The following is a 15,456-nucleotide window of genomic DNA, read 5'->3' as shown; positions in this document are numbered from 1 at the left end:
CGCACACACAAACACACCCTTTCTTCCCACCCCGCTCCCACGACTCCGCTGGGGGGGCCTCTCCCCGCCTCACTTGTCCATCCCGCCCGAGGGAAGCGTAGCAGACGGCGCCTCAGACCGGGCTCACGACAGCGCCGAATGAGGGGGAAAGGGAGATGCCGACCAATTGCGCCGCGGCGGGCTGTGCTGCTACCTACAACAAGCACATTAACGTCAGCTTCCACAGGTAACCGGGGCGGGGGCGCGGGCGGGGGCGCGAGCTGCCAGGTTATTGCTTTTGTGGAAGGAACCCGGGAATTCTGCTAATTCTCGTAACTTCACTACCCTGGTGGTAGCAGGGAAGCATTATAGTCTTTTCCCTTTGTGTGTTTCTCAAATCTGTCCAATATTTCTCTCCCCTCGGGGAAGATTTACTCACTTTATAAAAAGAAATCCCAGTTCTGTACGGTGATTACTCCTTGTAAAAGTGACAGGAGGCTACCTTGATTTTCTACCCTTTTATTTCCAGGTATTAGACGGGTCTTGACATGAATGACGCGTAAGGTATCTTTCTGTTCAAGTCGGCAATCACCTTAAAGCCTACTGTGTTCCCGTTAAAATCAGGAAATCCTTACTAGCTGAGTTGACAAGGGAAGGATTAGATTTCTAATAGTCGCACAGAGTAACTCTGCGGAGGAACTGAGTCATCACGGATGATAATCGTGGAATTCAGCGATGTTAATGAAAATGCAAAAGATAAGCTCTGTTCTTACTAGAACAGAGTAATAAAAAGAACCTAGTTTCTTTTTTCCCCTTCCTTTGCAGGAAGAACAATCAAAATTAGTTAGCTCTCTCAAATCAGAACTCTTGAAAGTACTTTGAACACTATATGATATACAGTAAGTAAATGTTTACCTTCTCTGCAACTGCCTGCCATGTGACTGAAAAAAAGAATCATTAAAAAAGTTAAGTGCAGCCCTGGAGGGTGTGGTGTGGCTCTGTTGAGCATAGTCCTATGCACAGGAAGGTCGCTCGTTCCATTCCTGGTCAGGGTACATACCTAGGTTTTGGGTTCAATCCCCAGTCAGGGTGCCTGCAGGAGGCAACCAGTCGATGTTCTCTCCCTTTTCCTTCCTCTTTCTCTCTCTAAAAAAAAAAAAACAAAACTATAAAAACATATTTTAAAAAAGGTTAAGTGCAAACAGTTCTGATTTTTATATACCTCACAACTTAATACAATCTTAGAATGTGGGAAATCATATCCTTGACCTTTTCCCTACCTCATGATGACTAAGTTTACTCCCTTATTAAAAGTTGCCACTGAAAAAAAAATCTTTGTGATGTTTCTGTTTTCAACTACTTCATGCAAATGTAGTGCTTTATTCATTCATCCACCAAATGTGTACCGACTTCTTATTTGCGTGATAGGGTTCCAGAAAATTCTTATGTTCCTGGAGTTTAGCATGTCATGAGAAAGAAAGACAAACATAATTACAGATAAGTGCTACAGAAAAGACATTCAGGAAGAACTAACTTAGCCTTGTAAAGTCAAAGAACACTTCTAAAAGGATGTGAAATTTCAAATGAGACCAAATGGTGACATAGATTTGGTCCTATATGCTCCTTTAAGAATTTTCTATTTTATCCATTAGTACTTAAGAAGCCGTGGAGGGTTTTAAAAGAATGCCATGATTAAATGTGCATATTAAAAAGTCCTCTGGTTGAAGTGTGGAGAATAGTGTTATTTAAAGTGCTGGTTAAGCATCATCAAGAGATGAATTTGATGATAAAGAAGCTTATTAAAGAACATTCACTTACCTATTGTTTCTTTCACAGGGAATTCTGCTATAGTGTCAACTGAACTATACAATGTACTTCTTTGCTGGCACAACCAGCAGTAGACTAGAAGAGGTGAGATTTGATAGAGAAAAAACAGGAGCCTGTCATAAAACAAGGGAGACATCCAGTGGCCTCGACTATAGTAGTAATGACAGGATGGAAAGAAGTGGGACAGATCTGAGAAATATTTGAGGAGATACTACTGTATTTGATAATTTGATTTGGAAGATGAGAGAAGGAAAAGGCAAGGCACCAATAATACTGAATGTTTAAGAGAAGCACAGTGATGCAGAAGCATGCATACTTCCTTTCCATATAACATTATTCACAATACATTTCTATTTTATAAATACAAACAATATTAAATTAACTCCTCTCCTAAGACATTGGTAGCCTCCTTTATTCTCATGTACAACTTGTGTTGCCTAAATGTAACTGTCTTCATTTCTCTTATTTCTTAGCCCTTCCAGACTAGGTCTCACCAATAGTTTTCTGAAACTGCTCTTGCTAACATGAGTTGTCACTCCTACATTCCTTTTTCATGGCGTGTGATCATTTCCTCCTTGAAATACTCTCTACTTTTGAATTACTTGACACTAATTTTGTGGTTTTCACTTACTTCTGTGGCCTTATTAAAAAGATTTCAGCTGTTCCTGTGGTCTCACTTAACATTACTTGTTGATGCTTCTCAAATCAATTATCTCCAGTCCAACTCTCTAATGAGTTCCAGACCTATAGGCCAAGTGTCTCAGTATTTCCCTGTTCTCTCCAGTTCCTCAGATTTATATCCAAACTGTACTAATAAGCTTGCCCTTCCCTCAAACTACTCCATTTCCCATAAGCCCTTTCTCAGTAAATGAAAACAACATCTACCCAGAAACTGGAAGGTCATCCTTCCTTGACTTCTCCCCATTCCCTTTTGACTGGATCATTATATCAACCTCTTAGCTGGTTCACTACTTCCATTCCTGTACTCCAAACTTCTCTTCTGTAATCAATAATGTATTGCCAAATGCTTAACAACAGAATCTCCAGGGAAGGGGAAAGCCCTGATTTGTAGTATTTGCCCTACTTCTATGATATAAATACTCCTACCCTGGCTGGTTTCAAACTACCAACATGACATCATAAAGTTGGGAAGAAATGTACAGTGCCACACTATTCTATGTAGCATATTTACCATACAGATATACCAGACATAAATAATTTTAAGAAAATAGATAATATACCTTGCCAGTGTGGCTCATTTGGTTGAGCGTTGTCCCATGCACTGGGAGGTCACTGGTTGAATTCCCAGTCAGGGCACATGCCCAGGTTTTGGCTCAGTGCCCAGTAGGGGGCATGCAGGAAGCAGCCAATTGATGTTTTCATCTATGTTTCTATTTCTCCCTCTCCCTTCTCTCGGAAATCAATAAAAAACTTAAAAAAAAGTATTGATAATACTAAAATAAGAAGTAATGGGTTTTTAGTATTACCTTTGTTTTTAATTTATTGTAAATTTACATGATTTAATTTTTAATAATGGCTGTTTAACAGCCAGTTAAAACACTTTCTGTTAACAGTCAGCTCTATAAAATAAGACTTATCGTGGCTTACCAATGCCATTTTGGATAAAGTTCAAAATTACTCTAACTTAGAAAGCCCTCTGGCATCATTTCATGTCATAACATTCTTCACTATTCCCACGCTAATTCCCCTAGCTAATTCCTACTATCCTAAAGCCTCCAGACTAGATTAGCTATTCCTGTTTTATGGTGCCATTTGACCTCGTAATTACTTTTATACTAACAAATAGCATTTATTTACCATTTGCCATAAACTGTCTCATTTAATCCCTAGAACCACACTAGATACCATTATAATGGTACCTTTATAGATAATAAAACTAAGGCCTGAAAAGGTTGCATAACTTGCCTGAAGTTACCTAGCTGTTAATTATGTAAAGGAACCAAGATTAACCCCTGATTTGACTTGAGAGACAATGTTGTCAGCCATTCTTCTGCATCAAGCTGTCCAATCCTCTTATCTTCCTCATTACAGTATACCCTTAGTAGAAGGTAGATACCATAAAAGTAGGTCAGTTTTGTTTACCACTATGTGTTCAGTGCTTGGGACAGTGCCTAGGACAGTGCTTGGAATATAAGAGGCATTCAGCCATTTATTAAAGACCCAACCAAGCAAAATAGCATTGTTTAAAATGTTGAGTGATTTTTTTCCAAAACATCTAATGTTTCTGAAAGCCTGGTTCTATTATGGTGCAGACAAACATATATCTATCTGTTACCACTATGTTATTTTTTAAATATTTACAGGATGATTTATTATTACTTAAATTCAACTATGAGCTAATATCTACCACCCTTTGAATATACTAAGAAAAATCCAAACAACACATGCAAAATATGGTTATGGTTGATGCTGTATAAAAGCATTATCCAAAATCAAATATAAAACTGTTACATAAACACAGATAACTAAACATTATTTAGTAATGCTAAGCTAACCCCATTAGTTCATTTATTCATTGATTCACTTGGAAAAGTTCATTGAGTGCTTACTTAACAGGATATAGTGGAAAACAGTTCCCAGCTAGGAGAAATTTAATGATCTAGTGGTGGGGATAGAAAGGCAAGCAATTAGCCCTGGCCCATGTGGCTGTTGGAGCCTTATGTTGGGGTCGATTCCCAGTTGGGGCACTTGCAGGAGGCAACTGATAGATGTTTCTCTCTCTCCTCTCCTCTCTCAAAAAAGGAAGAAAAGCAAGCAATTAGAATACAGTGATGTTAGTCCTATATCATATAGGAACATCTAACCTAGTCTTCTGATCATGAGAAACTTCTTTAGGAAGATAGGATTCCTAAATTGAGTCTTAAAGAAGGAAATAAAGTTTGTTCAAGTTAAGGTTCAATTCGAGGCACTGATTTCATAATTAGGTAGTTTTAAAAAGAGCTTAAAAACATTAAATATCTGAAAGCTTCATATTTCTGAAGAGTCTTATACAAATGATAATCCAGTTATAGTACCTAGTTTGTAAATTCTGAGTCTTTATTGAGGCCCCCAACAAGAAAAATTAGTAAGTTTAGTGTTTATAAAGTAAAGCTTGATTTTTTTTTAGCTTAGGTCACAGGAAGTACTTCCAAACTATTGAATATTGGAACAGAGATCTTTGAAATGAGAATACATTTTATTAATAGGTGAGGGGTAAGTAGAGTAGATACATTTATCAGAGGTTTCTAATGAAATAGAAAAAACTTACATATATGAAAGCATGAACTGTAGAGTGACATACAAATGCTAGTATCTTCAGATCAGGATATGTTTGGGGTTGAGGGGATAGGGACAAGAGATTGGAGGTATTTACTAGTAAATCTGGGCTTTCATCTCTTTGTGCCCCTCACTGCTGGTCATTTGAGAAAACCCCAGATATCTGATACAACCAAAGCTGTTACCTAGTGAAGCTTCAGTTAGGGACTTCTGAGTCACATGATCTTCTAACATGAATGGTTCTTTTTAAACACTATTCAGTTCATAATTAATACTTAAAAGGATAAGGTAATCAATCTTAAAGAACTGAATGCAAAGTTGTTACATGTGAATGTTGATTCTTATGTTTCCAAGTCAGTCAACACAGTTACCACTAAAATTTTTGACAGTCCCTTATATTTTTCTCTTCCTTAACTGGATACATATTAGTATATTTTATATTTGAAATAAATATGAAAGGAAAAGCATTCCTGCTGGGCTTGTCAGCAGCATTTTACTTTTTGTAATTATGATTTCTACTGTACTACATAGCTTAAGAGATCATTTTTTAAAAAACATATGCTGTTTAGGCCGGCTGGCATGGCTCAGTGGTTGAGCATCGACCTATGATCCAGGAGATTGAAGTTTGACTCACCATCTAGGCACATGCCCAGATTGCAGGCTTGATCCCCAGCAGGGGGCGTGCAGGAGGCAGTCAATCAATGATTCTTGCATCATTGATGTTTCTCTCTCTCCCCCCTCCCTTCTCTTTGAAATCAATAAAGATGTATATAGTTTTTTAATATACATATATATGTACATATATATGTGCTATTTACATGGAAGTAATACAGTGAGTTATTAATTTATATATTCTGTCTCATTTTAATTAAGCAAATTTTTGTTGATTCCTTACTGTTGCAAGGCACTGTACTAAGTGTTAAAGAGATAAGCCCTGGCCAGCATGGCTCAGTGGCCAGAGCATTGGCCCAGGCACCAAAGGATCTCCGGTAAGATTCCCAGTCAAGGGCATGAACCTGGGTTGTGGGTTCCATCCCCAGCCCTGGTCAGAGCACATGCCAACCGATCAATGTATCTCACATCCATGTATCTCTCTTTCCCTCCCCCCCTTCCTTCCACTCTCTAAAAATCAATGGAAAAAGTGAATCCTTGGGTGAGGATTAGCAAACAAACAAAAAGATAAAATAATACAATGATTCCTGGCCTCAGGAAATTTATAATCTACTTTTCTGTGAAAATTTATTAAAATGGAAAAATTACAAAACAGTGTGGTATCATAATGAGGGAACACAGAGGAAGGCATACCAGAATCTATCTAGGCTTTCCTTGATAAAATTTAATCTGTAGATAATTTGATTTGTCTTGACCATGTATATGTGCAATGTGAAGTTACTCCTGCTTATAAGGTTCTATGCAAGCTTAATCTAGATCAATTTAGTCTTTTTTATTTTTATTTTAGAGAGAGGAAGAGAGAGAGACATCGATTTGTTGTTCCACTTATTTATGCATTCATTGGTTGATTCTTATTGTGCCCCAACTAGGGATTGAACCAGCAACCTTGGCATATCAGGATGACACTCTAACCAGTTGAGCTACCCAGCCAGGGCCTAGATCAATTTAATCTTGTTTATTTTTACTGCCCATGTTAAGGACTAGAGTAGGAAAAAAGATCTCTTTTTAAAGCACCGAAATATAAAATCACTCAAGTCAGTTTTTTATTAATTTTTTTACAACTTAGAAAAATTAGCACGAATTGGTTTCTGTTCCAGTGTCTGGATATTGGAAATTTAAAAATTTTTATATAAATTGAGGACATTTTAAATCATCACCACTTAAAATATGTTTTAATCATTTAGGTACGACCAGAAGTATGCTAGTTGGAATTTGAGATGCCCTTTTTTTTTTTTTTTTTTTTAAGGTTTCCTTTGGATCCTAAAAGAAGAAAAGAATGGGTTCGTCTGGTTAGGCGCAAAAATTTTGTGCCAGGAAAACACACTTTTCTTTGTTCAAAGCATTTTGAAGCCTCCTGTTTTGACCTAACAGGACAAACCCGACGACTTAAAATGGATGCTGTTCCAACCATTTTTGATTTTTGTACTCATATAAAGTCTATGGTAGGTAATGTTGCTTTTTGTACCCCATTTTTAGAACCTTTTTTTTTTTGTTTATAAAATGGAACAATTCAGAATATATTGAAATTCATATATGATGATATGCCTCAAGAAAGTCGCAAAATTCCCTCTTGTGCAGTAAAGGTGCAGGCCAGTATTAGAGCTCAAGTCTTTCCCTAATCCAAATTTCCTATACTGTAATTTTACTTTACTACCAATTATTATCAGTAATAATTGATAATATTTGATAATAACTGAATAATAATTGATAATAACTGAACCATTGGTAAAACTGAGAAATCATGAGTAATGAAACATCTAGCATCACTCTGCTCTGATTTTAAGATGACATACAAAACGTGTGCCAAGTTATTTAAGAACACTTCACCCAAAGAATACCAGAACTATACCAAAGAATGTAAGTTCAGAGAGAGGTATAACAGAAAACTTCATAGAGCTCAAGCATTTAGGCTGGGCTTGAGCTTGGAGTTTGGAATTTAGGAGAGGGTTCTTGACCCAGCGCAGAACAACTGCAATAGCATGATAAGAACAAAAGCCAGTGGGTTGAAGGGTGAATGCAAAATAATCAAATGTTACTAAGTGATATTTAAAAGGAAGGAAAGAATTAAGGTACAGGATGGATGTATTAAAACAATATTTTACATAGATGAGGAAGATCTGATCAGAAAGGAAAAAGCTAATTGAGAAAAACAGGGTCTCCAAAAAATAAAAAGGGGTAGGATGAACAAAAATAGAGAGGTTAACTTTGAAAAGGAGGACGGGCATCTTTTCCTCTGAGAGGAAAAACCGCTTTTCTTGAGTTATTTGTGACAGAAGAATTTGTAAGTGTGCATGAGTTAATATTTGGGTGGGGAAGACTGTGGTGAGCAGGTTATCACGGATACGAGAGCAGGTTATCACGGATACGAGAAACGCTCCACAGAGCAAGACTTTGTCCTGTTCACTCCAGATCCTCAGCAACTCAGATAGCGCCTGGCACAGTGACACTCAGCTACTTGCTGAACTTGAAGCATACCTTACTTTTGATATTTTGATCATTTATTCATTCAACAAGTATTTACTGAACTTTACATTATGTGAGACTCTAAGTCAGATGCTAAGGATGTAAAGATCAAAAAAGTGTCCCTGCCAGTTCCTCTAGGCAGAGGGCATGCCAGTTGTAGGTTTTGTGAGGATAGGAACCATATTTGTCCAATTTGTTCACCATTGTGTTCCCAAGAATTCATAAATAAGTTCCTGTGTGTTTCAATAAATGTTTGTTGAATGAACGAAAGGCACAAAGTTATAAGGTTATGATATAGTTGGGAACTACAAGTGGTGTAGTATTGCTGGAGTCCAAGTCAAGATCATGAGTGGCAGAATGGGTAAAATCCTAAATAGCATAGTATACCATATAAAGATTTCTTTTTCTTTAGATAATGGGGAGGCAAGGAGGAATTCAGCCAGTATAGAAACATCAAATCTGGTAGAAAAATTATTCTGCTGGCAGAATACAGATTAGTGAGGATCCAGATGTGGTGGGAATCAATAAAGAAGTTTTTAACATGTTCAAGCTAGATACTATATATACCTGATGTGGGGAGTAGCATTAAGAATGCTAGAGAGGGGAGTAGGGGTGAAGGGGGCCTAATACATGGTGCCCGGAGAAGATTTGACTTTGGGTGGGGGGCACACAGTGCACAATATACAGGTCCTAAAACATAGAAACCCACACCTGAAACCTATGTGATCACATTAGCCAATATCACCTCAATAAATTTAATAATAATTTTTAAAAAAGAATACTAGAGAGGTGATTCATGATAAAGATATATAGGATGTCAAATTAATAGGACTTAATGACTAATTGAATGAAAGTGAAAAAGGAAAAAAGGGTCCTCAGGTTTCTGATTTGGGCAAAAATGTCTGCCTACATTTTAAAGCCTTGAATGGAAGCTGTAACTGAGCAATTAATAAGTACTAAATCTATTCAGGAGTTTGATATTTGGGGATATATTTTTATCAAGTAGGACCCAAGGTCTGAAATACTGAGAAAATAACATTTACCTAAAAAAGAGATCAAGTCAGTATCCCATAAACCAAATGTCTAAATACATTATATTGGCCTTGGTGAGCAAATTGCAAAAGATATGTAAAGTCTCCATAAAATCAATAATTTGGACGAGACCTTGGAAGTCCATTGTCTGTTTCCAAACTAATGTTTGTATCTCTCAGTAAAGGGAAAACAAAAAGAAGTAGGTGGCTGGAGTTATTTAATTCAGCTGGTTTAGAAACGTGAATCCATGATTACATGAGATGGGTTGGTGAGGTTTTCTGTCTTTTAAAATCAGTTTTTAAAAGAGCAGTTTAAATACTGTTACACAAACCTGGACAAAATTTATTTATTTGTGATATTGTTTAATTTCTGTACAACCCTCTAATTTTATTTGGCCCAGAAACTCAAGTCACGGAATCTTCTGAAGAAAAACATTTGTACTCCAACCGGACCATCTAATTTAAAATCAAACATTAGTAGTCAGCAAGTGCTACTTGAACACAGTTACGCCTTTAGGAATCCTATGGAGGCAAAAAAGAGGATAATTAAACTAGAAAAAGAAATAGCAAGTTTAAGAAGGAAAATGAAAACTTGCCTACAAAAAGAACGCAGAGCAACTCGAAGATGGATCAAAGCGACATGCTTGGTGAAGAATCTAGAAGCAAATAACATATTACCTAAGGGCACATCCGAACACATTTTACCAACTGCCTTAAGCAGTCTTCCTTTGGAGGATTTCCAGATTCTTGAACAAGACCAACAAGATAAAATGTTACCAATTCTCTAAATCTAAAACCAATCTAGAGTACTTTCATTTAAGATTAGCCTGCGTAGATCTTGATGCCCATCCTTTATTCCAAGGTAAAGATATTTAAGGAAATAATGCCAAAATTGGGCACTTAATAAAGTTTTACTTGAAGTAACATTACTGTATAACTTATGAAGACTTGATTACAAAAATGGAAAACTTTATGAAACTTATTTGAAAAAGCATGGAAGTGCCTTACATGAGAATTACATACTTTAAAATTTTGCTAGGAAATTTTGCAAGATATGTTGTGGTTTTGCCTTTTTAAACAACTTTTAAAAACGTCTATGACAAGTAATGTGTTTATATAACAAAAAAAATGTTTTTGTGTACCAAAGTTGAGATACTACATTGTAAGTAAGATGGTAAGTAGGAGTTAACCAACATTAAATAAGACTTTAAAATTGCTAGATTTTATATTAATTTAATTATTATTGACACTGTGATTTGGAAACTTTGTTTTTAAAAAGCCTGAGGTACAGGGCAAGTTCTTTTATTTAAACTTTCTGTACCTTTCTAACAGTAAAAGTGAGCTAATCATGACCCTCCGTCCTAAGAATATTATCTTTTAAAATGGGTTGTAAAGTATTTTGAAAATATTTTTGAATGTGAAGTACCCTTGAGTCATCCAGGCTAGTAAGGCCTCGAGTACCTCAGACTAGTAAAAACTGTTAACGATTATATCAACCTTCTAAGAAAATATGTTGTGAAATAATGCAGAGACCAAGATCTGGCTTTTACTTTAATTAAACAAAATAACTGTATACTACTTGTATACTACTGTTTTACTCAAAATAAAACCAATACATTTGGAATTTCAAAATTGATGTATTAAGCAAATTAAGTTCCATGTTAGGAAACTCCCTCTGCCTTCAGGTATATTGATACCAAAACTTTCAAGCTTTTCCCCCCCATAAACCTAAAGTAGAATTTAATTATAAAACAGTACTTAGCATATTGTAGCTTTACAACTTAAAACTTAAAATGGAATCGATTTATCTTACACACCAGCTTGCTTTGCTTTTTTTTTTTTAATATATCTTTATTGATTTCAGAGAGAGGAAGGGAGGGGGAGAGACAGAAACATCAATGATTAGAGAGTCATTGATCAGCTGCCTCCTGCATGTCCCCTACTGGGGATCGAGCCCCAAACCCAGGTACGTGCCCTGACCAGGTATCGAACCTCTATCTCCTGATCATAGGTCAATGCTCAACCACTCAGCTTGCTGTTTATCTCGTTTCTTTGTGAGAGTAGAATAGAACAACCGTACTGCATAAGGGAAGTAAAATATAGTTCTCTACAAAAATACATGTGTCTCTGAATAAAGCTATACAAGTGCTAATTATTTTACAAAATGGAATATCAGTACTATTCTTATAGTTGCCACTTGACCAATTAAAGGATTTGCCTTACTTCACCAGATAAACGTTTAATAAGAATACTTTCCTTCAAATAGCTTTGATCAAATCATGCAAAGTTTTATTAATGTATCATACAAAGTTATTCAATCCTGATTTAAGCTTTCTGACACCACCATATGAAAGTAACATATGCCTAATCATAAACTGCTATAAATCTTTCCTATAAGGTAAATGCTACTTGATGATTTAAAAAAAACAAATTTTTTCCCCAACTGTTTTGATTGCTGGGTTAATGTTTTTTAATTTATTGATGAGAGAGAGAGATATTGATTTGTTGTTCCACTTATTTGTGTATTCATTGGTTGATTCTTGTATGTACCCTGACCAGGGATCGAACCGGCAACCTTGGCGCCATATCGGGCCTGTATGCTAACCAACTGAGCTACTCGGCTAGGGCTTAGATTGCTGTTATGCTTGGACCCTACCAACAGTCTTTTTACATTATTAGCACCCTCTTTGAATAAGCAATGCCTCCTGAGCAAGTAGATTTTACAAAGGCAAGGGTAGGAAAAGTCTGTTTTAATTACAAGGCACTTAAATATTTATGAAAATCCTTTTGTGTACACAAGGTGAGGCAGAAGTAGGTTTACAGTTGTGAGTACATGAAACAATTTATTTTTGTATTATTTATTAATTATTGTATTATTTTCCATATGAACAACTGTAAACCTACATTTGCCCACCCTGTATTGTAAACCTTGTTAGTCATTTTATCTTAAATAATTAGATTTAGCTCCTTGGAACTGTCATTACATGTTGTTTTTCTAAGATGGTTTCAAATTATCTTTTTACCAATACCTAGTCATAATCATTAGCAAACACTTTGACCATATCTACTTTATACCTCAAAGTAAATTAGGCAAATAATCATTTAAACATAAAAACTATGCTTTCCAAATACAGACTCTCATGTGGTTCACCACTCCTCCCCAATACAAAACAAAACACTAATTAATGTAGGCTAATTCCCATTTACAATAATATCTTGGTATCTTAATATAACATTTTTAAAATCACAAAAATAGAACATTATGAAATACAACAAGCTTTTAGCAAAGTTACTTAATCTCCGTTCATTATTATTTGAGACCACTGAATAAACTACCACTCAGTAATTTTAAAGTAAAAAAAATGTTTGGTATTTTCCCCATGTCATTTTCATGTTACTGTCCTGAAAACATGTTCCAAACTCTATCTGCATCAAATTCTTTCATTAACATACATATGTCTACCTTAAAACTAGTCTTGTAATAGAAAAAAACAACTATCACTTTGACCATATAATATAAACCAATCAGAATTATAATAGCTCTTTGTCCTCTGCTGGACACAACCCATATCTTCTGTTCATTCATTCTATGTCTACTTAGGCACTAACCTCTATAAAGAACCGGCCCAAGGCTAGTAACTTGACATAAAGATGAATTGGACTTTATTTTCTACCCTTAAGTTGCTCAAAGTCTGAGGGGAAAAAATATTATTTATTATACAATATGATAAATGCTATAAAAGACATATGTGTGAAGTGCTTTGGTAAATGATGTTGCATTGGAATTTAATGATAACATAAACTTCAGACCTTCTTATAATGAAATACTTTTCAAACAAACAGATTTCTAATGACTTAACCAAAGGAAGTAAAAGGACACTGATGTTGGCCTGAATTGCATACAGTGTCTTTTTAATGAGTTGTACGACATTTTTCCCTTTAAAACGAACAATGAACAAATTTGTTGTTAACGATATCTTTGTTAATAGGAAAATGTAACTAAATAAAATACTACATCAAAGCCAAGTACTGGAGTGTATTTGACATTTGATATTTTTACAAAATAACAAACTGTGAACTCAGATCTTTAAAAACATTTTAGCTCAGCGTCTTAAAGTTAACAAAGCACTATGGCACCCATGAGTTCTCTTGTTCACAAATATTCTGTGTGGTAGGTGGATTCTCCAGTTTATAGCTGAAGAAATCTGTGCTGATGTAACTTATTCATTCAGACATTGTGCCAACGGGCAGAAGGGATAGAGTGCTAGTAATCTAGGAAGTTCTAGATTGAACATTGGTCTTCAGCCTCCAAATCTTCTATTCTGCATTACAGCCCTCTGTTAAATATGTAAATCATGTTATTAAAATAGGACAAGTCATGTTTCCCAAAAAACTAATATAAAATTTTATATATATATATTGTAAGAATAGTCTATGAAGTCATCGTTGATCTTTTCTAGGTACACTTTATAATGTTGGTATTTTATCTTATTTCTCAATGCTAGAATATGGGTAAATTTTAATTTTGGTATAATATATAGAAAATGGTTCAATTTTATGCCAGAAAATGGGATTCTTTTGCTATTTAGAAAGTTTGAAAACTTTCTAAAATTATTTTATAATATATATTAAATAACTGCATATTGTATTCATAAAAAATGTATTCTGAGTATGTTGATATTAAAAACTTTTTTCCAAGGACATTACTATCATGACTATTATTTCCAAAAAATGTGCATGAACATTTCAGTGGAAGTCCTCCCTTAAATCGACCCCTTGTGATACTTCTGTAGAAGTTCTTCTCCCTAAATTGAAGCCAATGTAAATAAAATAAAGATATGTAAAGCCTGGAAGAGGAATTATCATTATCGTTTTTGTTGCTCAAGTTATATCTAAACGTCCATTATAGTTTATGTGCAATGTTTTGAATACTGGTTATGCAATCTAAACCAGATATACCAACGGCTATAAAAATTCTGTCTACCCTGACAATAATTTGAGGCTAACAAAAAGATTTACTTGTAGATATGATTATCAAAGCATTATTTTAATTAAAAGGATACAAGATGTGATTTTTCTTTTTGATTATTAAAGTATTGTTTAATACTTTAATTCAAAACATACTATCTTAACATTCACTAAGAGACATTGAGCAAACTAGGATGAACTAGACAGACATGGTCAATGTCTTCAAGGCTGCTGGGAAAAAAATACTCCATTTGTTCCTGCCCTCACTGTTCCATACCCTCTTCCTAATACCCTTTTAGAATGAGTTGACTCTAATTCAACATAGCAGTCTTAAATTTACTGCCTAGGCTTTTAAAATTTGTGCTCAAAAAACTTCTAAAAAAAATCTTTGTGTTTAATGTCAAGAAAGCAGATATGTGCCTATCAGATTAATTTTCAGTTTAATTATTTAGATATTTCAAACTTGATCCCTGACTCTTTTCCATTCTCTTGAACTTCCTATTTTCATGCTCCTCTTAGCCACCAAACCTTTACACATTGTCTTTCACTTAGCTTGGTAACAACCAACTCCTTCTCATCCGTCAAGTCTCAGCGTTGACACTCCCTCTCTGATACCTTCAACAGTGATTTTTAACCTTTTTCATCTCAGCATACATTAATTACTAAAATTCTGCAGCTGACCAAAAAATACATTTTTTGCCAATCTGACAAAAAAATTGGTATAATTTTTATTCATTCACACCAGAAGGCTGCTGCAGTGTTGGCTGTTGTCACTTTTTTTATTTGACAATCTGAGGGGAAAATGGCCAGTGCTCCTGACTAGTCACGTATTACTGCATGTTTTAAAAATTCTTGTGGCACACTGGTTGAAAATCGCTGCTTTAACATACCAAAGTGACATAAGTGCTTTACTCCTTGAGTCCTGTTTTATACACAACTTAGATAAAGTTGCCATATTACTATAATGTAATTGTCTACGTATCTATTTTCACCTCCTATGTTCCTTCAATGCAGTGTATGTAGGTGTTTTGTTTTCTTTTTGGGTCTGACATGTATACATTAGACGTTCAAATATTAGATTTCAAAAAATCTAAACCACTCCTTTAACTTAGATTCAAAGGGATTGTACATAGAACCCACTGATACTTTCCTGGCAATGGTAGGTGCTTTTTGCCATTGGGATGATTTTTATAATTGGTGTTAAGTACCAAATGTCTATCCCAGAAAAATCCAAACTTGT

The 15,456-nt window shown here is 35.2% G+C and overlaps 1 protein-coding gene across 1 annotated transcript; it reads left to right on the top strand.

Annotated features, from left to right (window-relative positions):
- Positions 1-111: 111 nt before the first annotated feature.
- THAP2 (THAP domain containing 2) lies at positions 112-14,101 on the top strand. Its single transcript, XM_016198957.2, has 3 exons — positions 112-226; positions 7,001-7,196; positions 9,650-14,101. Exons 1-3 carry the CDS (start codon positions 156-158, stop codon positions 10,034-10,036), a joined length of 654 nt encoding a protein of 217 aa, XP_016054443.1. The 5' UTR covers positions 112-155; the 3' UTR covers positions 10,037-14,101.
- The last annotated feature ends 1,355 nt before the right edge of the window (positions 14,102-15,456 follow it).

Source organism: Miniopterus natalensis, chromosome 2 (assembly GCF_054644295.1).
Source record: "Miniopterus natalensis isolate mMinNat1 chromosome 2, mMinNat1.hap1, whole genome shotgun sequence".
NCBI classification, from domain to species: Eukaryota; Metazoa; Chordata; class Mammalia; order Chiroptera; family Miniopteridae; genus Miniopterus; species Miniopterus natalensis.
This window is presented reverse-complemented; position numbering and strand designations above follow the sequence as displayed.

Bases quoted from the DNA above. Each gene is read 5' to 3' on its own strand.
- THAP2 (XM_016198957.2), top strand. From the start codon at position 156: ATGCCGACCAATTGCGCCGCGGCGGGCTGTGCTGCTACCTACAACAAG. The intron at 227-7,000 runs GTAACCGGGGCG...TTTTTTTTTAAG, and splicing joins ATTAACGTCAGCTTCCACAG to GTTTCCTTTGGATCCTAAAA. The intron at 7,197-9,649 runs GTAGGTAATGTT...TATTTGGCCCAG, and splicing joins GTACTCATATAAAGTCTATG to AAACTCAAGTCACGGAATCT.